At 35.7% G+C, this 22,369-nt stretch overlaps 1 protein-coding gene across 1 annotated transcript in view; it reads left to right on the top strand.

Annotated features, from left to right (window-relative positions):
- The window catches only part of LOC136036901 (major facilitator superfamily domain-containing protein 1-like), a 118,229-nt gene that overhangs the window by 38,299 nt on the left and 57,561 nt on the right, over nucleotides 1–22,369 (top strand). The window contains exons 2-4 of the mRNA XM_065719277.1: nucleotides 3,657–3,847; nucleotides 8,557–8,707; nucleotides 18,597–18,722. Coding sequence (XP_065575349.1) covers nucleotides 3,658–3,847; nucleotides 8,557–8,707; nucleotides 18,597–18,722 — 467 coding nt within the window. The 5' untranslated portion in view covers nucleotide 3,657. The remainder of the gene's footprint in view (nucleotides 1–3,656; nucleotides 3,848–8,556; nucleotides 8,708–18,596; nucleotides 18,723–22,369) is intronic.

Raw genomic sequence — 22,369 nt, 5'->3', positions numbered from 1 at the left:
AAACAGTAGGTTGTACGAAAAAATGTGGTTCAATCCCACTTTCTAGGGCTATAATGAAAGAAAGGTTGAGACGGCTAGGCCACGTTCTACGGATGAAGGATGACAGATAAGGCCTCAGGTGACAGAACAATGATAGTCCTTTTTGGCCAACCGTCTGGGGCTACACGGAAAGCAGGTCGTCCTTGTCTGGGTTGGGAGGATGTCGTAAATAAAGATTTAAAGGAAATGGGAACTTCCTGGGAGGGTGTATAGAGGGAGGCTTTAAATAGATTCGGTTGGGGGAGGAGCGTGCGTAGCTGTTTTGGCCTCAGGTGACTTGGTGCTGCGGTGAGTTATTAGTAGTAGTTTTAAAACTATTAATCTAATCATTTTTTGGCAATTGGCAGAAATCCTATAATACTTGAAAATTCTGAAACGGATCACGAACGCCAGTAGCATGAATAACACATAATGACCCTCTATATAGATGCATACAGGAATGAGTAAAAACACAGCAATAACAAAACAGCCTTGCATTTCGACAAAAAACCCGCCCAAAAGTAAGTATTCTGAGGAGAAGTTTCTCCCACTTCAAATGTGCCTGTCTGATACTAGTGTTGGTCATGATACTAGTTTGTTTTAAAACCATTAATCTAATCATTTTTCGGCAATTGGCAGGAATCCTTTAATAGCCTACTTGAAAATTCAGAATTGGATCCCAATTGCCAAAAGTATGAAGAATACATGACAAATCTCTATATAGCTATGCATACGAATAAGTAAGTAAAAAAGAAAAAAAAAAAACAGTAAAAAAAAAAGAAAAGAAAACCCTCTCACACAAGCAAATATTCTGGGGAAAAGGATTTTCCACCCCAACTGTGCCTGTTTTCTAATTGTATCAAGTACAGGAGACACTTTTTTTTATGTAGCCTACTACAGTTGGAATTCGAATATTGACTACCAAATCCTACATCCAGATTTATAGTCTCACTCTAAATCATCACGTCACGGTAGCACCAATTTTTCTTGGGGAGGCATTTACTCTCTATATTTCGATTTTTTTTTATTGTCAGTGGAAAATAGCCATTCTAGTATTTTCATTGAGAAAATACAAACATAAGAAATCCCCCTTGGTTTTGAAAAATATACGGTGCCCCCTCTCCCTTAAAAAGGTAAGGAAGTGGTGTCACTGCAGTATTAACACTCAGCTGCAGTTTATCTATGATAGGATGTGTCTCAAAGACAGTGTGTGCTAAAGTGAGAAATCTGTTTATTTTTTTAATGAACATTTAATAAAGAAGCAAGATGGGTAGTTAGTATAGGAATCTTCAGTGTTCTTTGGACCTAACAATGTCTTAGGTCTTTTTGAAGCCTGCTATTCATAGGGGCACATTTGCAAACATAATTAATCAAGTCATGAAGAAAAGCTTCAGTACCGTTCTTTCTCATGGATCATATATAAGTTCATGCTATAGATGTACTGTTAGACTACTATGAAAAAAAAATTCACTTTAGTATCAAGCCGCTTGAGGCCAGCGCAGTCACAGCTACGAACACTTTCCTCCTCCATTGAGATAGATAAAGAATTAGGCCAAATTCTGCTGAATTTTGTTATCTGATTTTGCATGTTACCCAAAGTCACGCTAAATTCATCCTCTTGATTTCAAGAATTGGGCTTGCTGCTTTTGCATAGACGAAGACAAAATGATGCTAGAAATCTTGCTGTTAATTTACTAAAATCTTGATTGTAACTCAAAATCTATGTCTGTGTATAATACATATTTCTTATCCTTAGTGGGTGCGTTGCAGAAATTACGTTTCAGCTTACAAGGGTTAGTACTATGATTTGGGCTAGGCCTGTTATAGCCTACTGTTTGTTTTAATCAGCATGAAATTAGATGTGGAGTAATTTCATATTAATCGAAGTAAACTGTAAACAGTATATACCGCTGTGATTGATATTCCTAGAATCATCACGTTTGTTTTATCTTAAAGTGCACACAACAGTGTGCATGTATTCTGACTTTTTGAATTAGTTGTCTCATTTGAATCTTGAATCATTGAATCATTTGAAAAAATAGAAAAAAAGAAATCTGACTTTTAATTTAAAAGACCTGTATATGCAGTTATGCAATTTTTTGGCAGTACCAGGCACTAAAAAAAAAAAGAAATACAGGTGAAAAATCAACAAGTAAATAAGCTAAAAACAAATTACAGCAAAAATCATAGGAAACTAGCTTTCTTTTGAAATCTTTTGAGTGTGGACATGAGAGTAACTGATGTGGACTACGCGGATGACATTGTTGCTCTTGCTGCTCATCCAGTAGCTGCTCAATCAATGCTAAACGAAATAGTATATTCATCTCATCTACTGGATTTGAAGATTAATATGGTCAAAATTAGAGTCATGGAAGTAAATATACATTCGGATTATCAGCTTGTTGTCTACAACCAGAAACGTAAAAATTCGACAGCTTCTCTTCACGTACGCATAGGCTATGACCATGAAGTACAGAACAGAATCAATAAAACCCATTTCCCTCAACTTTGCTGTAATTTGTGGAACCAACAGGAGATAAGTTTGAAGATAAAATTTTATGTTTATAAAGCGGGTATTAGGTGAAGGCGCTTCATCTTCATGGCATGGAAATTTTTGAGCACCGCTTTTTATCAAAAGTCCTAAGGATTTGGTCTTAAACAGAATCGTAAATGCTGATGTGCTTCACCTCTGCTGTAACATTGAGACCACAGCCACGATTGTAAACAGAGAAGTTTGCATTGACTTGACAATTCCTGAAAAGACCCAATGACCGCACCTCTAGCTGCTCTTTAACCAGATTGGCATAGACATCCTGACAGTCAAATGAAGAATTGGTGGGCAACTGTCAAAAACGACCTCAATACCATTGGTAGATTTAGAATGTTTGGCAGAAAGAGGGAAAGCTTCTGGCTCTGGTTTGCTGAATAGCTGGCATAAGATCGCGACAAGTGGGAGTCAACCATACGGAATCTTCTCTATTTCGGGTGAGGCGTCCACGTCTGATCCTGCAGCAAGTACAAGTAAGTTTCCTTTGAAGGTGTAGTTTTCTTTGAGAGTCAATAGATTCTTAAAGTTTGAATTTTTACGGACAAAAACATCTTCAAACTCATGTAATTAGTTTGGCTGATTTATATTCAAACTAACGAAAATGTTGAATTGCCCACACAAGTAAATAATTTGTTGTCGTTAAGATACTTTACGATTCTACTAAAATAAAAACGGGAATTATTAAACCACAAGACAAAAACTTAATTTTCTTTAAAGAAAATAGAACAGATTTTATTTTACAAATGACCTAGTTTAATAGCATTTTATAGAGTTATGAAAAACTATATGTATCTTGAAAAATAATACTTTAATTTTTCAAAACATCAACAAACAAAAAATCAACCTAATAATCAAGATGATTGGAAAGTTTAAGAGTTTTAAAATAAATCTAGTATCTATTGAAGAAGAGCTTTGATATCAGGTACTACAAAGTTGATTCGCAAAAACCCGTGACGATTCTTCCCTCTATGTAAATTTAGTACTTCTTTGGGTCGTATTTTTTCGCTTAAAATTGTTAACGTTTATTTATTGGATATAGACCTTTCAGAAAAATGTATCGTCATTAATCGAAATTTATTGTGTTATTTAGAATGCCAGATGACATTGAACCACTGCTTGACACCAATGAAAACTTTCAGCCAGAACAGGACAACGATGGAGATGATTATCTTTTAAATGCTGTTGATGATGACAGTGATGTGTCAAATACGCCTTGTTGCAACCCATCCCACCTTTGCCATCGTCTCATTGGACTTATTCTGATGTGTTTACTTGGGTTTGGTGAGAGCATTTATACCTTAATTCCATGTATCTTTGGTATTCAACCTTTTAGGTGGAATATGTGTTAACTACAATTTTTCTGCTTGTTATAAAGTAAGAATCAGTTTCTTAACATGTTTGATTTTGCGATCGCCCCAATTGTGCAATGATATCCTATTATATCATGAGGTATTTATATGGGAGGGACAAAGGGATACTTGCCGCGGGTGCAGAAATTTTAGGGGCGCACAATTTCAAATAAATAATCTAACGGTTATAATCATTTGGTAATTTTCGGAATTTAATTTTTTATTAAATTAAAGTAGAGAACGCAGTTTATAAAAGAAAATAGTTAATAAACTATTAATTAATCAATAAAATTAAAATAATGGAACAATTTTAACTGAAGTGATTAAATTTAATTAATTAACAGTAATTAAATTATTTAAATAACTAAGTAATAAATAATTAAAGAATAAACTGTTAATTAATTGATAAATCTAATATAATTTTGTTAACGAACAAAATTATGTTAAAATTTGGCCGGAAAATATTGTCGGAGGGAGGTGGACAGGGGTGCTAATCAAGATTTTGCCCCGGACACAAGAGAGATGGTACCGCCACTGATTTTACCCTAATTTTCATCATATGATATTGGGTAGTTCCATACTCTTTGGCTCCCACCCGGTTCTGAAACGTATCACAGCTCTTATTTTTGTGTAGCATCCCACCAGAACTTCACTGACTTTGATGAACCATACCTGAATGAATGATTTTTTTCGTCCATTGTCAAGTAAACAAATTTAAAGAGATGTAGTATAAAAAGGAAGAGAAAAAAAAATAAATAAAAGCACATATACAACTCTAGAAGCAAAAGAAAAGAGGGGTTCTAAACAACCTGAACGACAAACCAGAGACCCCCCTGCGTACGTGCCAGACGAGCACCACCTATTTTTAAACGACAAAATCCTTCCATAAATTCTTATTACTATAATTTATTTTTTCATATTCATAATTTATTGATATATGATAAATAACAACATTTCAAATAATAAAATTACTATCCAAATGGTTTCGACCTCTTTGGCAATTTTGTTACTATGCCTTACAAAATTAGTTCCGCAAATATTGCTAATTTAAGTCACGTGGGAGAATCTTTCTTTGGAGAAAATTTTCGCGGGGGAAGAGAATTTTCCACTGAGGGGAGGCTGGATTTCCCGACGATTAAATCAAAAACAAGTTTTTTTCAACTGGAAGTAAGAAGCAACATTAAAACTTAAAACGAACAGAAAATATTATGAACGAAAAGTTTGCTAAAATTTGGCCTCAAAATTTTGTGGGGGACTGGTGGTAAGAGGCGCTAATCACAAGATTTTGCCCCGGGCACAAGAGAGACTGGTACCGCCTCTGATTTTACCCTAATTTTCATCATATGACATTGGGTAGTTCCATTCTCTTTGACTCTCACCTAGTTCTGAAACACATCACAGCTCTAATTTGTATGTAGCATCCCACCAGAACTTCAGTGACTTTGATGAACCATACCTTAATGAATGATTTTTATTGTCTATTGTCAAGTAAACAAATTTAAAGAGATGTAGTATAAAAAGGAAGAGAAAAAATAAATAAAAGCACATATACAACTCTAGAAGCAAAAGAAAAGAGGGGTTCTAAACAACCTGAACGACAAACTTAATGCCTCACTAGTGGAGTTCGATGGCGCAACAGGTAGTGTGATACGGATCTAATGTGTCCTTGAATCGGTTAATTTTAGTGCTAGCCACTACAAAAGGGTCTGTTATTTTATATTTTTCGAGATACGCGTGTTCCTCATCCACGGAGGGAGACTCAAAAGGTATTTTACATACTTGAAGAACCTTGAACTGATTGTACGTCCACTTGGTGTTAACTTGTTTATTCAATGAATCAGCTGAATTTGCTTCAATGCTGTACTTAAGTAAGATGTCCAGGTCACGTTATGGTCACATTTGTGAATATATTAAAAATTATTTGGTACTACAATGCCAATAATGTAGTGATTAAAGCAAAATTCCTTACCTCCCTCCCCCCAAAAATATCCCACCCCTGAACAAAAATCCTGGATATGGCCTTTTGCAAAGGTAAATCCAATATAAAGTCTCAACACAAAAATCGTATTACAAAATAAAGAGTAACACAATAGATTCTGTTGTTAAAATCAAACAACAAACTTGAGAAGGAGGAAAAGTTTTGATCAAACTCATTTCATACCTTAGACTTTTACTTAAGATTTGTTTTGCTATAGAAAGGAAACAGGGAAACATTTATCTAAAAAATGTTTCTTTCTGCACTGGAATCCTCGATTGCTTGCTTTCAAATTGAAGTTTTAAGTTTTTGTGTCATATTTTTAAATAGTTCACGGAAGGTCACTTCCCCTTGCCATTATTCTCAAGTCATTTTTAAATACTTTCCAAGAGGGAACATCTTTTTTCTTCTTTTTTTGAAAAATACCAAGCAAGTCAAGGATACTAAGAAAAATAGGGACAAACCTTCGAAGATCCGATCTTTAGGAATCATGTACCCTTTTACGGGTAATACCTTTACTTTCTTCACATTCAGGTAAGGCTATGCGTATTGGGTGTTTGAGGAAGAATCAGCCGTGGTATTGACACGAAATTTTACAGGCATAATTTTTTATCTAAAGCAAAAATGTCAAGAAAAAACTTAGAAAAGATTTTTTTCGTTTTTTAGAATATTTGTCAATGAATAAAAGAGTAAAATTAAACAGCCCCTATAAGAAGGGCTGTTGTCAGGAAATGGAATAAACGAATATAAAAATTTGTTTTTACTGTTGAACTGGAAAAATTCAAATCTGTTTAGGCTAAAGATGAAAACCTTTGACAGCCAAAACATTTTATAACTATTTAAGGAGGACTGACAATGTCTTATACGGCCTACGCTTTGACATTAGTCTGAAAAAATGGAACATTTTTCCGTATAGAAGGGAAAGATTTTTTTAGTGTGTTTAGATTTTTTTTTTTTGAGAAAGAGAGAGAGAGAGAATTTATTTAAAAAACACAAAAAATACAAAAAAAGGAAAAAAAGCATTAAAAGCAACAGAAAGAAAAGTATCAGTTTAAAAGCATCGTTTTAAAAGTTGGTCTTTTTAATATTTACTTATCAATTTGATATCGTGAGAGGTTTCGAGAAGTTTTGGGGATCAGAATGTGTTCCCCGAATAGAAAAAAAAAACGAAGTAAAATCTTTAAAGGAAGCTGGCTGGAGAAAGAGGCTCTCAGCTGTAGGAGGGTAAATATGTGATGAGTTTAAATTTGAGTGGGATGACATTGTAAGAAACGATTTAAAATAAATGGAACTTTCTAGGAGCGCGTAAAGAAAAAGACTTCGAATAGATTGGAATGGAGAAGAAATGTGTTTAGCTGTGTTGACCACAGGCGGCTTGGTACTGCAATGACTTGTTAGTAGTAGTAGCAGTTGTTGTTTATTTTCTTTTAAAGGGTCTGTTATTGATCTCCATTTTTAAAACATCTATGCTAGCTTAGTTATGAAAGCTATAACAAAGAAAAAGCTACGAAAGCTCTGATAACTTTTATGGTCCCCCCCCCCTCTTGAAAAAAACAGTTTCTAATGTATAAAAATGCGAAAATGAGAAATGTCCCCATTTAAGTATTCGTAAAGACAAAGGTTCTGGTTGAACCACCCCTCCCAGCCTCGTGAAAAACGTAGGTGTACGAACACCCCTCTTGGCGGTGCTCGTACACATAAATTTGTCCCTTTTAGGGGAACGGTAAGACTCTCCTTTGGGGAGAGGGAAATTGCGAAACCACTTCAAAATTTAGGTCACTGTTTTTCATTTGTTTCAGATAGGGGTCATAGGCAACAATTCTAAGCGGTAATACCCCACCCAACCCCCTGTGTGCAGCTGTAGCCAACTAATATTATTAGTTGATCTAGAGTATTCGAATCTACGGATCCAACCAGAAGTAGCAATTAAAGTCTATTAAGTAGCAATTAAAGCAATTGAATTAAAATACAAATATTCAAGATTCTAAAATCAGTGGATACATATGAAGGTTAAATTGAGGAGAATTGAGGTCATTGGTTTTCCTACCAGGGCTGTTTTTTTCTAGTTTGCATCTTCATGCCTGTATCCACGAAAAGTAGGTGAATGCAACACCGTTGTATGAGCAGTCCCTATGTAGAGAAAGGGGGAAAAAAACCTTTGCATAGGCTGTTGAAGTGTCGGTGGAATGATCCTCAAATAGACTAAACACATGAGTTTGTATTTTGTAGACCTCAGGTTTTCTGTTCTCTTTTTGTGGTAATCCTTGAATATTTCTTACGCAAATTGTCTTTATTTGGCTTAAAGTTTCTATTTGTTCCCATTTATTTCAGCTTGTTTGTTTTCTAGCAAAAACATAGAATGTCTGAGCGCCGTACTTACCCCATAATTAATTATTAAAAAAATTCGCTGTCTCTTTCTGTGTTGGTTCCCCTCCTGGTCCTGAAATGTGTCTTAGAAGTAAATTCTGTAAAAAAAAGAATCAGAAGTAAAAAGCATAAAACGTCTGCGAATCGCAGTTACCCTATAATTACTTATTCAAAAATTTGCTGTCTCTTTCTTTTTTGCCCCCCCTCTCCCCTTGTCCTGGAAAATGCCTTTGAGGTAAATTCTGGCAGACGTTACGTTATATCTTTTCTGTAGCCTAAATGTGTGTATTTTTTTTCAGGTTCTTACTTTTGTTATGATTCTCCTGGTGCTCTTCAGGAATACATAAAAAATGATATGAATATCACAACAACGCAGTTTGCCAATTTATACGCTTGGTATTCATGGCCGAATGTTTTCCTCTGTTTTGTCGGTGGATTTCTTCTTGATAGGTATTCATTTTTAGTCATATTATCGTAACCTATGCGTTAGCATAGATCAAATATGTTCGTGGTAACAAATTGTCTGTAGGCTAAATAGCGACGCGGTTCAATAGTAACCGCAACTCTAAAAAACGAAAGTTCGATACTACTACTACTAACAACTCACTGCAGCATCAAGTCCCCTGAGGCCAACACAGCTACGTACGCACCTCCTCCATCCGAATCTATTCAAAGCCTCCCTCTTTAAACTTTCCCAGGAAGTTTTTATTTCCTTTAAATCTTGCTTTATAACATCCTTCCTCGACAGACGAGGACGACCTGCTTTTCGTTTAGCCCTAGACGGCTGGCCAAAAAAGGACAGTCTTCGGCAATATGTCATCCTTTATCCACAGAACGTTCCCTAGCCATCTTAACCTTTCTTTCATTATGGCCCTAGAAATAGGGATTGAACCACACTTTTCGTACAGTCTACAGTTTGAAATACGGTCAGTCAGATGGGTACCCAGAACAATCCGTAGGCAATTTATCTGGAAAACAGCTAGTAAATCTTCATCCGCTTTTCGGAGTGTTCATGCTTCAGAGCCATATTTGATCACTGTACCTTCCAATATTCTTATCTTGGTTTGCAGACTTGTCTTCCTATTCTTTCAAACTTTTTTATCGGTGAAAAAAGGCCCAGAGCATTGGCAATTCTACTTTTAACATCTTAACTGCTAGCACAGTGGTTACTAATAATACTACCAAGGTAAGTGAAGCTGCCCATCTGATCAATCTTTTTGTTACCCAATGTCACCTTTTCATCTTCACTTGTTCCTAGCCTTAGTGACTTAGTCTTCTTAACATTAAGTCCAGGAGCGTTTTTCCTCCCCATTTGATTCCATGGTCTCTCATTGCCTTTCCTGTGCTCCTTAAGACAATATCTATCAAAATGATCCACATAAATGGGATAGAATACCACCCTGCTTTACTCCTGATTTAATACAAAACCAGCTGCTAACCTCATTTCAAACAGTTCGTGGTAACGAACTGTAGTAAGGAGCGATCCGGCTCAATAGTAACCAAAACTCTAAAAAATTGAATTTTAATATCAATAGCTACATCAAAAGAATCGCATTTTAATGCTGATTTTAAATATATAAGTTTCATCAAGTTTAGTCTTAGCCATCAAAAGTTACGAGCCTGAGAAAATTTGCCTTATTTAGGAAAATAGGGGGAAACACCCCCTAAAAGTCGTAGGATCTTAACGAAAATGACACCATCAGATTCAGCGTATCAGAGAACCCTACTGTAGAAGTTTCAAGCTCCTATCTACAAAAATGTGGAATTTTGCATTTTTTGCCAGAAGACAAATCACGGGTGCGTGTTTATTTTTTTTTTTTTTTTTTTTTTTTTTTTTTTCCAGGGGTCATCGTATCGACCAAGTGGTCCTAGAATGTCGCAAGAGGGCTCATTCTAACAGAAATGAAAAGTTATAGTGCCCTTTTTAAGTGACCAAAAAAATTGGAGGGCATCTAGGCCCCCTCCCACGCTCATTTTTTCCCAAAGTCAACGGATCAAAATTTCGAGATAGCCATTTTGTTTAGCATAGTCGAAAATCATAATAACTATGTTTTTGGGGATGACTTACTCTCCCACAGTCCCTGGGGGAGGGGTTGCAAGTTACAAACTTCAACCAGTGTTTACATATAATAATGGTTATTGGGAAATGTACAGACGTTTTCAGGGGGATATTTTTGGTTTTGGGGGTAGGGTTGAGGGAGGGGGCTATGTGGGAGGATCTTTCCTTGGAGAAATATGCCATGGGGGAAAAAATTCAATGAAAAGGGCGCAGGACGAATCTGATCACGTTAGAAAAAAACGTCAAATTAAGAGCTTAATATACAATGCTGGGTGTTCGGAGCCTCTCTATTATGGAGTATAATTTGAAAATAGCACAACTATACGAGCGATAAAACATATATACCACAACCATAACTCAACTAACGAAAGAACTACTAAGAGATAACACAACTATAAAGCGAAAACAGGTGAAAACTAACGGGAAAATAAACGAACTAAGAGGTGGAAGGGGCCCAGAGAAAAAATATAATCCTTTTTCAATTTTGAGCCTAACTTCCGCAAAGGAGTAATAATGTCAGAAGCCCCGAAATACCGAATTATTTTCTTTTCAAACAGTTCGTGGTAAGGAACTGTAGTAAGGGGCGACCCGGCTCAATAGTAAACGAAACTCTAAAAAAACGGAATTTTGATGCTAAAAGATACAGCAAAAGAATCGAATTTTTACGCTGATTCTAAATATATAAGTTTCAATTAATTTAGTCTTTGTCATCAAAAGTTACGAGCCTGAGAAAATTTGCCCTATTTTGGAAAAAAGGGGGAAACATCCCCTAAAAGTCATAGAATCTTAACGAAAATCACACTATCGCATTCGGTATATCAGAGAACTCTATAACAAAAATTTCAAGCTCCTATCTAAAAAATGTGGAATTTTGTATTTTTTTGCCAGAAGACAAATCACGGGTGCGTGTTTATTTGTTTGTTTGTTTTTTTTTTGTTTTTTTTTTCCCAGGGGTCATCTTATCGACCAAGTGGTCCTAGAATGTTGCGAGAGGACTCATTCTAACGGAAATGAAAAGTTCTAGTGCCCTTTTTAAGTGACCAAAAAAATTGGAGGGCAAATAGGCCCCCTCCCATGCTCATTTTTTTCCAAATGTCAACAGATTAAAATTTTAAGATAGCCATTTTGTTCAGCATAGTCGAAAACCATAATAACTATGTCTTTGGAAATGACTTACTCCCCCACAATCCCTGAGGGAGGGGCTGCAAGTTACAAACTTTGACCAGTGTTTACATATAGTAATGGTTATTGGGAAGTGTACAGACGTTTTCATGGGGATTTTTTGGTTTGGGGGGTGGGGTTGATGGGAGAGGGTTTTGTGGGAGGATCTTTCCTTTGAGGAATATGTCATGGGGGAAGAAAAATTCAATGAAAAGGGTGCAGGATTTTCTAGCATTGCTATAAAAAAAAACAATGAAAAAATAAACATGAAAACGTTTTTTCAAATGAAAGTAAGGAATAGCATTGAAATTTAAAACGAACAGAGATTATTACGCATATGAGGGGTTCTAAAAATACTTTAGCATAAAGAGCGAGGTATTTAGGAGGAGATAAATACCTCGCTCTTTATGCTAAAATATTTTTAGTGATTTCAACTATTTATTCTATGGCCTTTTTGATTCAGGGGTCATTCTTAAAGAATTGGGACAAAACTTACGATTTAGTGTAAAGAGCGAGGTATTAACGAGGGTACAAACCCCTTCGTACACGTAATAAAAATATAAGAATATAAAAGTTTGTTACGTAAGTTAATTCTTAAGTTACGTCTATTTTTTACTAATAAAAACGTTCGTTGAATATTAAAAGTTCTAGTAGCCTTTTTAAGTAACCGAAAAATTGGAGGGCAGCTAGGCCTCCTTCCCCACCCCTTATTTCTCAAAATCGTCTGATCAAAACTAAGAGAAAGCCATTTAGCAAAAAAAAAAAATTAATATACTAATTTCATTTCAATAATTTATGTGCGGAGAGCCAAAATCATACATGCATTAATTCAAAAACGTTCAGAAATTAAATAAAAAAAACTAGTTTTTTTAACTAAAAGTAAGGAGCGACATTAAAACTTAAAACGAACAGAAATTACTCCGTATATGAAATGGGTTGTCCCCTCCGCAGTCCCACGCTCTTTACGCTAAAGTTTTTAATTTTTTTAAAAAGTAGAATTGTGGCAAAGAGTCAAACTTTAGCGTAAAGAGCGTGGGACTGCGGAGGGGACAACCCATTTCATATACGGAGTAATTTCTGTTCGTTTTAAGTTTTAATGTCGCTCCTTACTTTTAGTTAAAAAAACTAGTTTTTTTTATTTAATTCTACCTTAACCGCAGCAGTGTTATTTTCATACATAGCACTAATCACTTTAATGTATTTGTCTGGTATACCATACAAGGATAAGACCTTTACTAAAGCTCTTCTATCAACAGAATTGAAGACTTGCTCATAATCTATAAAACTGAGGACTAAAGGTGTTTGACAACTCAGGCACTTCTCCATTATTAACCTAAGAGTGAAAATTCGGTCCACACATCCTAAAATCAGTAGATATATCAAAAGAAACGGCTTATTATGCTTATTCATTAAGTTTAGCGCTACCCATCAAATGCTCGAGCCTGAGAAAATTTGCCTGATTTTAAAGGTTGGGGGGGGGGGGTGAAATCTCTTAAAAGTCAATGAATCTGAATGAAAATCACACCATCGGATTCAGCTTGTCAGAGAACTCTACAGGAGAGCTTTTAAGCTTTTATGTGGAAAAATGTAGAATTTTGATTTTTTGTCAGAAGGAAGATCCCAGATGCGTATTTTTTCTTTTTTTTTCAGGGGTGATCTTATCGAACCAATAATCCTTAAATGTCGGGAGAGGCATCATTTGAACGGACATTAAAAGTTCTAGTACCCTTTTTAAGTGACCGAAAATATTCAAGGGCAACTAGACCTCCTCCGACGCTCTTTTTTTCTTGAAAATCATCCGATTACAATTTTGAGACAGTCATTTTGTTCAGTATAGCTGAAAGGCCCAATAACTAAGCCTTAGGAGATAACTTCACCCCCACAGCCCTCGGGGAAAGGTCTTTAAGTTATAAATTTTGCACAGTGTTTACGTACGTTTTTTGTTATTGGAAAGTCTGCATACATTTTTCGGGTGGCAGGGGGATTAATTTTCTTCTGGGGGAATTTTCCACGGGGGTGGGTTCGAGGGGGTGAACTTTCCATGGTAAATTTTACACAGGGGTAATTTGCCAGAATTCCTATACGAAATTATTTTTATTTGTCTTACTTTCTCTTTGCCAATTCAATTTTACACGCGGAGATGTTAAGGATAATTGTCCGGGGTAAATTTTCACCGGGGTTGAATTGTCTAGAGGATCTTTCTTTGGGGATTAGGGGATTTTTTCCGTGGAGGTGGAGATGGATTTATCAGCATTATTTAAAAACTATCAGAAATTAAAAAAGTTTTTTTCTACTGAAAGTAATGAGCAACATTAAAACTTAAAACGAACAGAAGTTGTCAGCTATAGGGGATAGGGGGGGGGTCCCCTTCTTGATACCTTGCTATTTACGCTAAAGATTGTTTTTGTTCCGATTATTTAAGAACGACTCCTGAAACACAAGGGCTGTTTAATTAGAACAATAAGAAACCCTTTTAAAAGTACTAATAACTTTAGTGTGAAGAGCGAGGTATTGAGGGGGAGGGGAAACTCCCTCATATAAATACTATTTTCTGTTCGTTTTAAGTTTTAATATTGCTCCTTACTTTTAGTTGAAATTATAAAAGAGCTATGTGACTCCCGTGGATTATATTTTTTTCTCGCTTTATCGTATACAACGGATTGTCATTTATAATAGGGGAGAGCTCATAAATCTCAAATTGAAAACTTTATTCCCCTATATTAGGACCTGAACAAATTGGAGGGTACCCTAACATCTTTTCAAGGGACTATTTGATCCAATGCGCTGCCCAATCAGACATGGCATTGGACGATTATTTGGAGATGACTTAGAATTAGAACCATCAAAAGCTAAAAAGAAGTGTCTCTTGAGGTGACATGATATCTGATTAGTGTAGTCCTGGCGATAAGGATGCCAAATTATGCAAATAGTTCAAATAAAACAAGGGTTCTTAAATCAGTTTTAGCAAACAGATCTAAGATCTATCTAAGAAGGTAGACATGTTACACATCGGTGAAATCAGGGATTTCTAATATGTATGATGGAAGAGTCCGTGTTCCTCCTACAATCTAATTTCTTTCTAGGATTTTTACTCTTATGTTACTCTATAAGAAGGTCCCAGTTAAGGGCTGTTACCCCATTCCTGTCTGTTGTATAGGTTCGTTGTGCTTATTTAGACTCATGGTGATTCTGGGGTTATTTAATTAGCCTCCTTAATGATTAAACATTTAACATTTATTGATCGTAGGATGAGTGGTCTTAAATCTAAACACACAAAATAAATATTGCACATTTTGTATTTCTTTTCCACCAAAATTGGTTTTTAGGTAATGTTTTGTGCTAAAATTCACCAAATATATGTTTCACAAATTAATAATAATAATAATGATAATTTATTGTTACCTTCTGCATCAACACAAATGCACTACAGAGGAGTATAAAAATGAAAAGAAAAACAAAAAGGCACAGAAAAGAAGAACACGCACAATTCTTGACAACTTCAGACACTTTAGAACACTTTTTTATTAAAAATAAAATATCCTCCAATCAGCTACCAAAGGGTTCTCCTTATTAGATTACGTAATTCTAATGAAGTGTTGTGGGAAGTGCGGGTGCTTGAGCTGCCTGTCCCCAGCAGTTTAAGGCCTATAGGCCGGCCGGTACCAATACGGCTCTTCAAACTCACTCCCGCTCCCTTCTTGAAAATCGATAATTCTGTTGCAGCGATCAGCAAATCTACGCGACAGTTCGTTCATTTTCTGACAAATCTCAAAAACACCGTACCGTCGCGAAATATAACTATTACGAGACCAAATGGGGATACTTAGGAAATTTTGGCAAAACCTAAAGAACAGCGGTCGGATCTGCTTTTTCTCAGATGCAGAGAAAAATTTCCAAACAGGTGTCAAAAACAACACATGCGGTGCGAAAAACGCATTATATAGCCGCCCAAGGGTTCTCTTATCAAACTGGCCCTTTACCCTGGCGAGAAGACCATAAGATTTTCTTACTTTCTCTTTCAAAGAAGCAATTATAAGCTGCCTAGTGGATCTGATTGAGGTTCCAAACGTAAAACTTAAATGCCTAAATGAACCAGAAGATGAGATTATGGCGGGACCAACTTGGATTGTTTCATTGGAGGCGATCTCCTTTCCAAAGACAAGAAACTCTGTTTTGGAAGTAGCAACGGAAAAACCGATTTCTTTCAGTCCGGAGCAAACAACATCAACAGCGTTTTGGAGTACCCCAAGTTTTTCAGCCAAGAGAAGAATGTAATCGGCATAAGACTAGTGACTTGTGTCAATATATCGCTCAATTAAGTAAGGTGGAATCCGTGGAGTAACTTCTCTAATAGAGTTATTAAATATTGCCGGACCAAGAACAGAACTTTGCTTAACACCACGGCGCACACGAATACGATTACTAACAGTACCTTGCAAACGAATCTGGATTGAGGAGTTCTGATACCACTGCCACAGGGAGGTGCAAACAGATAAATTAACTCCACTTATAAACTGATGAATGGAGTCAAAAACCTTTGAAATATCAATGGCACAAACGTAGAGGTTACTTTTTGCCTTTTTATGCCTTTCAAGAATCGCTAGGAGAGTTGCATTGGCATTCCGCACGCCAAGACCTTCCCGAAAACTAAATTGGTAGTCGCCATGATCATATTTTGTGTTAATTTCATTATAGATAAACTTCTCAAGAAGCTTATCAATCGTCGAGCATACGTCGCCAATCGTCGCCAGTCGTCGAGCAAATAATGTTCGATTTCTACCACATTTAGTGTTTTGGAGTTTCTGAGCGTGTTGGTCACAAACATGAAGCTATTATTGCAATATAGAAGTTAAAAATCCAGAACAATTAAGCAGTTATTCTACAAATAATCTCTGATTCTCATCTAACTTGACATTTAAAGATTTTCCTTACTTTTGGCTACCAATCCAAGCCGAATATTGTAATGCAGAACTCCAGTGTCAAAGCGCACTAACTACGATTAATAAACTGTTTGATGTTTTCCAAAGTTGGTATTTAAAAATTTTCAGGATTGCTGGTTACAAGTCATGAAACTGATATTGCAATATGTTACTCCAGAACCATTTTGTGGCCATTCGTACCACGACTGCTACTATTTCGTCTCTTTAACAGTGATCGGTGATCATCGGCCGCAATGTCTTGTGCTAAGTGACAGTGTTATTAAATGTTTACATACTATGCGATATTTAGGTTTATTGATTTCGACAGATTTAATAAGTGTTTGTGCTCCGCTTCTTGAACATTTTAGTTCTAAGATTGGAAGCACTTATGGAACGCTCATAAGAGCTTCAACCTTGCTGTGTTGGTTCATTTTTATGGCAAGTTTTCCATCACATATATACCATCTTTTGTGCTTTTTTGTAGGCGGTTTATGAAGAATGATAATAAAATAATTCGCAGTGCTTTTCACAAGCACGCGAAGTTTCTGCTTGGATTTCCAATTTGGGACGTAATTGTGTGATCCCCATGAACATGGGATAGCCTACCCGAGTCTCGATGCATCATTATGGTTGGTTATGGTTGTTGTTTTTCCGTTCGTTTACAGTTTGATTTTGAATGAATCATTGATTTTCGTAAGTAGACTGTTGTTGTTAAGTAATTATATCATATCGTAAAAAATTGAATAAACCTTTTTAAAGATTAAATACAACTTAAATAAATCATTTTAAATACTGTAAATTAGACTATTGCTTTAATGTCGAAGACCTAACGTGGTTGAAGCCATAAAAACGTACATAATATGCAAAACATTTATGCTTAAGCTACGCCATTTCCTTCTCTTGTTTAATATCCACGGATAATCTTTTGAATTCTTTTTAAATGTTGACCGTTTTCTCCCATATGAGTGACCATCAAGCGGGGTAAATAGGGACAAGACCCTTCAATCTTAAAAATATATTTTTCAGTGAAATAAAACTCGATTCGTTAGGTTATTGTTATTGACTTTGTCTTCTGTTTGAAGTCATATTGGGTTATTCGTGACAAGTTGCGTTTTAACAACGCAGGAAGAAGTTGATAGTCGTGAATATAAGACTTGATTCCCCTTGTATGATCGGCTAGTGAAAATTATCGTGAATATCAGCTAAAACAGCAAGTTATTTGAAGACTGACCACACTTCTATTGTCCTAATAAACAGTGGCTTGATTTCGTCAAGTACCTTGGGGCTGGGGAGGGGGTTGGCAAAGTTGGAGCCAATTTTCCCAAATCAAGTTAAAATGATGGTAAAAACTGAAAAATGAGCCATTTGGTACCATGAAATACTATATAGTACTATAAAACCACTGTAAAGTACTATAAAGATATAACAGTACCATAAAGATACTTTATTGTATTACAAAAGTAAATATATACTAAAGAAAATTCATCCGTTTCTGTAGGTTTTTGAATTATGTAGGCTTGTGTTATTTTTGACAAGTTTTTTGAAGAAATTAAATTTCTGCTGGGGGGGGGGCAAACCGAGATGTAGGAGGGGAAGTTTTTCCCCCTGTCCCGTAGCAAATTACGCCCCTGCTAATAAAATTATCATGACATACTGTCATTAAAGGCTAATCGTTCTGCGTAAAAAACCAACCGCTTGATGTCTAGTCTTATTGATCATATCTTTAAGACACCAGTTAATCTTTGATCAATGTTATAGAAGAACCAAATGTCAAGATTAGATCCCCATCAACTCAATACAAATTTCAAGATGGGTGCCCTTAAAGACTGATTAGGGAAAAACAATCAGACGAAACAAAACATTTTTAGTTCTTTGTTTTTATGCTGACCTTGGCTAGGGGGATTATTTTACACACCGTATTATATAAAGAGAAAAAAAAGACGAAATTAATTTGCTTGCTGTTGTATTTAAACTCCTAAGGCGGGTCGTGGGGCTTCCAGTCCTCATCTCTTAAAGTACAGTCTTATGATTTTTATCATGTATTCCTATACTTCGTTTTATCTCCTATTTTCTTGAATCTCGTTGAATTTGCCCCCTTTAATCAATTTATTTCGTACTTTCCTGCTGTGTTTCTCTCCGACTTAATACCATTAAATATTACAGGGTATTTGGTCCGACTTAATACCATTAAATATTACAGGGTATTTGGTAAGCAATGGGGAACTACCATTTTTGCCACTTTTGTCCTAATTGGCCAAATTGTCTTCGCCCTTGGAGGTATTTTTAATACTTTCTGGATTATGGAAGCAGGCAGATTCATTTTTGGGTATGTATTTCTCATTTCTTTTCCTTGCCATTCTTTGCACCTTTGCCATTTTTGCTGTGTTTGTGTCTGTATTTTGTGTTTTATATTTTTAAGTTTCATATTTCTCTGTATTCTTTATTTTATTATTCCGTATTCATATTTGGGCATGTATATCCTTCATTTTTCCTTGCCCATCTTTACATCTTTATCATTTTTGCCTTGTTACTGTCTGTATTTTGTGTTTCTTATTTATAAGTTTCATATTTTTCTGTATCCAGTGTTTCAGTATTCTGTATTTATATTTGAATATGTATTTCATTCTTTTTCCCTTGCCATTCTCAACACCTTTATCATTTCTGCTGTGTTTGTGTCTTAATTCTGTGTTTTTACCGTGGGTAAATTTCCTGTTGGAGCTTTGGCTTAAGGTTCAAGGTTCTTTTAATATAACCAATATATACAAAATATTAGGTAACTCAAGGCTGAGAGTATAGCTCGAATGCAATTGAGCTACCTTTAAGCAACACTAAATATGCACAAAAATTAAAAATAAATAGTTCTCTTAACCAATCTTGGTAGAAATAAATAAAAACAAATCCCGTGCCGTACGATACCATTTCCATCCTCCGCGCACCATTTTGAGACACAATGAAATTTACAACTTAAAACCAAGTGAGTCATAAGACATCTGGAGGCCTTATGAGCGAACCCCGGAGACCAACCCAATGCTTAAAAAAATAATAAACATCCTTAAAAAAACATTTTTTCATATTATTTAGATTTATAACTTTCAATCAGCACTCTTTTCAACTTCCGTCTTATAGCATCTACGCTTACATTAAAATCAATCTCATTTTCAATCTTTCCCAATGTAGAGGAATCAAATACCTCAGGCAAAAACGCGACCTCTCTGTAACTACCTTAAGAGTCCGCAGATTATATTTACCACGGGTTTCAACTTGTGAAGATGAAGGAGAAGAAATAAGACCCATCGATGCAAAATATCTGGGGAGCTTTTCTCGTTCAAGCTTAATCTTAAACATAACACTTAAAAATTGGATACTTTGCCGAACAGGAAGAATATTATGAAGTGAAAAAAGGGTCTCAGTTGTGGATTTTAAGGGGAAGTTTGATGGCGATGGCAGAAAAGGTTTAAGGATACGAGCTGCTTTATTTTGGATAATCTGTAAAGGGTTAACATTACTTTTAAAAGTGTTCAAAAAAAATAATAGATGCATAATCAAAATGGGATTGCACAAGGGAAAAGTAAAGGGATTTTAGAGCGCAATATGGAAGAAGGTTTTAAAGTCTGCACATTATACCAACTCCACGGGCAGACTTTGCTCTAACCTGATTAATTTGCTCTTTCCATGACAAATTCTCATCAAACACAACTCCCAAATATCTTATCGATACAACCCTTTCAATAACAGACTCAGGTTCATTCGCAGAAAGGGAAACTGATTCTATATCTGGAAACTTGTGACCAGTGTTTCCACTTTCTCATTTTTTAAATCCCTAATAAGGAGCTGAAAAATCCCTAGAAATCCCCATCTTCAATTCAAAAATTCCTAAAAATCTCCCATTTTCTAATTACTCCCTGAACCACTTCTCCCTATCTCATTTTACCCGTACCACTGAAAGGTAACATATTTTGGCTTCTTAGATTGAAGTCTAGCTATCACTACCATAATAGAATGTCTTGTCATGCCGTTTAAAGTGCTTTTTAATCATGAGCCAAATACAAATAGCTTCAAATATACTTCAAATAATATTAAGCAAATAGAAAAGAAAATGTAATACTGTAATGTAGATTAAAGTACAAGATGTTTAATACTGTTCAATCGTAACTTGTAAAACGTAATCAGACCCTATCTTCCCCTGATGTGTCTTCAACATTTTTTGTATGGTGGCTGAAGCTTTCACCGTTCTCATGTGGTGAAGTTACTGATCATCTTCACATTCCACACTTTCTTGAGCCTTTTCATTCCATATTTTGTTTTTAGAATCCCTTGCAAAGTTTATGTTTTCAATTTATTCTGACGGTCAGTTTTTACTACTTTTACAGCGCTGAAAAACCTCTCGACATAGACATTTGAAAATGGAACAGTGGAAATAAATAATACTGTCGGTTTCAAGTTAGGATACAAATTCTGTTCCGGCAGCATTTTTTTTTCACCAAGACCAAACACCAGCAGGTCACGACATCCATTGTTTTGACGTTTTCAACATCGATGAGGATCTGCCTCCTCCACTCCTGCTCGGTTTTGGTTCCGTCCCATGGGATCTGTCTATACTTCCTAACAAAAGGTAGCAGAGAGGTAGGCTGAAGTGATTGGGCTGACACTGGGTCAACCATTTCAGCATATTTGTAAATGTCGTCTTCGAAATGGAACCTTTTCTGTATCTGGCCTACTGCTTTGGCATGGAGCGCCTGTGCAGCTTTGAGAACTACTTCGATTGAGTCAGGGAAGACGGCGGTATCTGACCTTGACGTACAGAGGGAATCTTGTCCGTTCAGACCCAAGTAAACGCTTTCAAGGGAAAGTTAAAACTTCCGATTGTTCACATCGATTTCTAAAGCACTAGTTGATTCCACATAGTCCTTCTGCAGGAAGTTCAATGCTGAGACCAATGTTTTAAGCTTTGTTTATACCCCAAAACTAGAAATATTTTGGTTTCAAGAGCTCAAATTGTGCTTAAATTTGAATTTGCGACAGAAGTGATTGTTATATTTGTAAAGAACGTAAAAAAGACATCGAGTGGTACTTTTATTGTAAGTCAAAAAAAAAAAAAAAAAAGAACAACGAAAAATTTACCAATTATAGTATGAAGGTTCATGATTTTCCCCTGGGTACGTAGGCTTGCCAAAAATACATAATCCATTTATTCCTACATGTGCCATTGTTTTTAAAAAATGGCTGTCAGTTTGTTTGTCTGTTAAAAACTAGGGTAATGAAACGGTAAGAAAGGTGTTCGAATAGTTATAGCCTACCTCCTTAAAGCTGCGAGCATTACCACCTTAAAAGAAAGGAGGGAAAAAATTTGCCTGCTTTTCGCTAAATCAGTCATTTCCAATCCCCGTACTGAGGACTTACTCCCTGATTTTCACAATCCCATTAGACTCCGACTCCCCCGGTCAGCGTCCTTAGCAATCCCAACTTACTCTCCGATCCATGCTGTTACAGAAAGGTTTCGCAAAAGTTTTCTACCCTTTATTCTGGAGCACCTTAATAATAATTCGTGATTAATTGCCAAATTCCCCTTTTCCTCTATTGCCGTTTTTATTCTTTTTTTTATTTACTGCAATGTTTTTGTAATTTAATTGTTAAGTCTACTGATTTGCCCTTTATCTTTGATGATTTTGCTTTTTTAATCCCTTTTAATTTTAAGTGTTTGACTTAATGTACTATTTTTTTTTTCTTAGCTTTTAGTGACATATAAAGCGAATTCGGCTCTTTAGAGCTTGTGATAGCCTTTTGCAAATAAATATTATCTTATCTTATCTTACCTCTATTATTCATTTCAGTACTTATAAAGCTGGCTACAAGTTCGAGTTCAAGTTTTTTTTATTTTGCACAAAAATCGTAAACATCATACAAGTACTGTGGAGAAAAAGAATCGTACATGCAATGCTTGTCAAAAAAATTTACTACAGTAAGAACAAGTAA

This window comes from Artemia franciscana, chromosome 16 (genome assembly GCF_032884065.1).
Source record: "Artemia franciscana chromosome 16, ASM3288406v1, whole genome shotgun sequence".
NCBI lineage: Eukaryota > Metazoa > Arthropoda > Branchiopoda > Anostraca > Artemiidae > Artemia > Artemia franciscana.
Note: the sequence above shows the minus strand (reverse complement) of the source record. Positions and strands in the feature narration are given on the sequence as shown.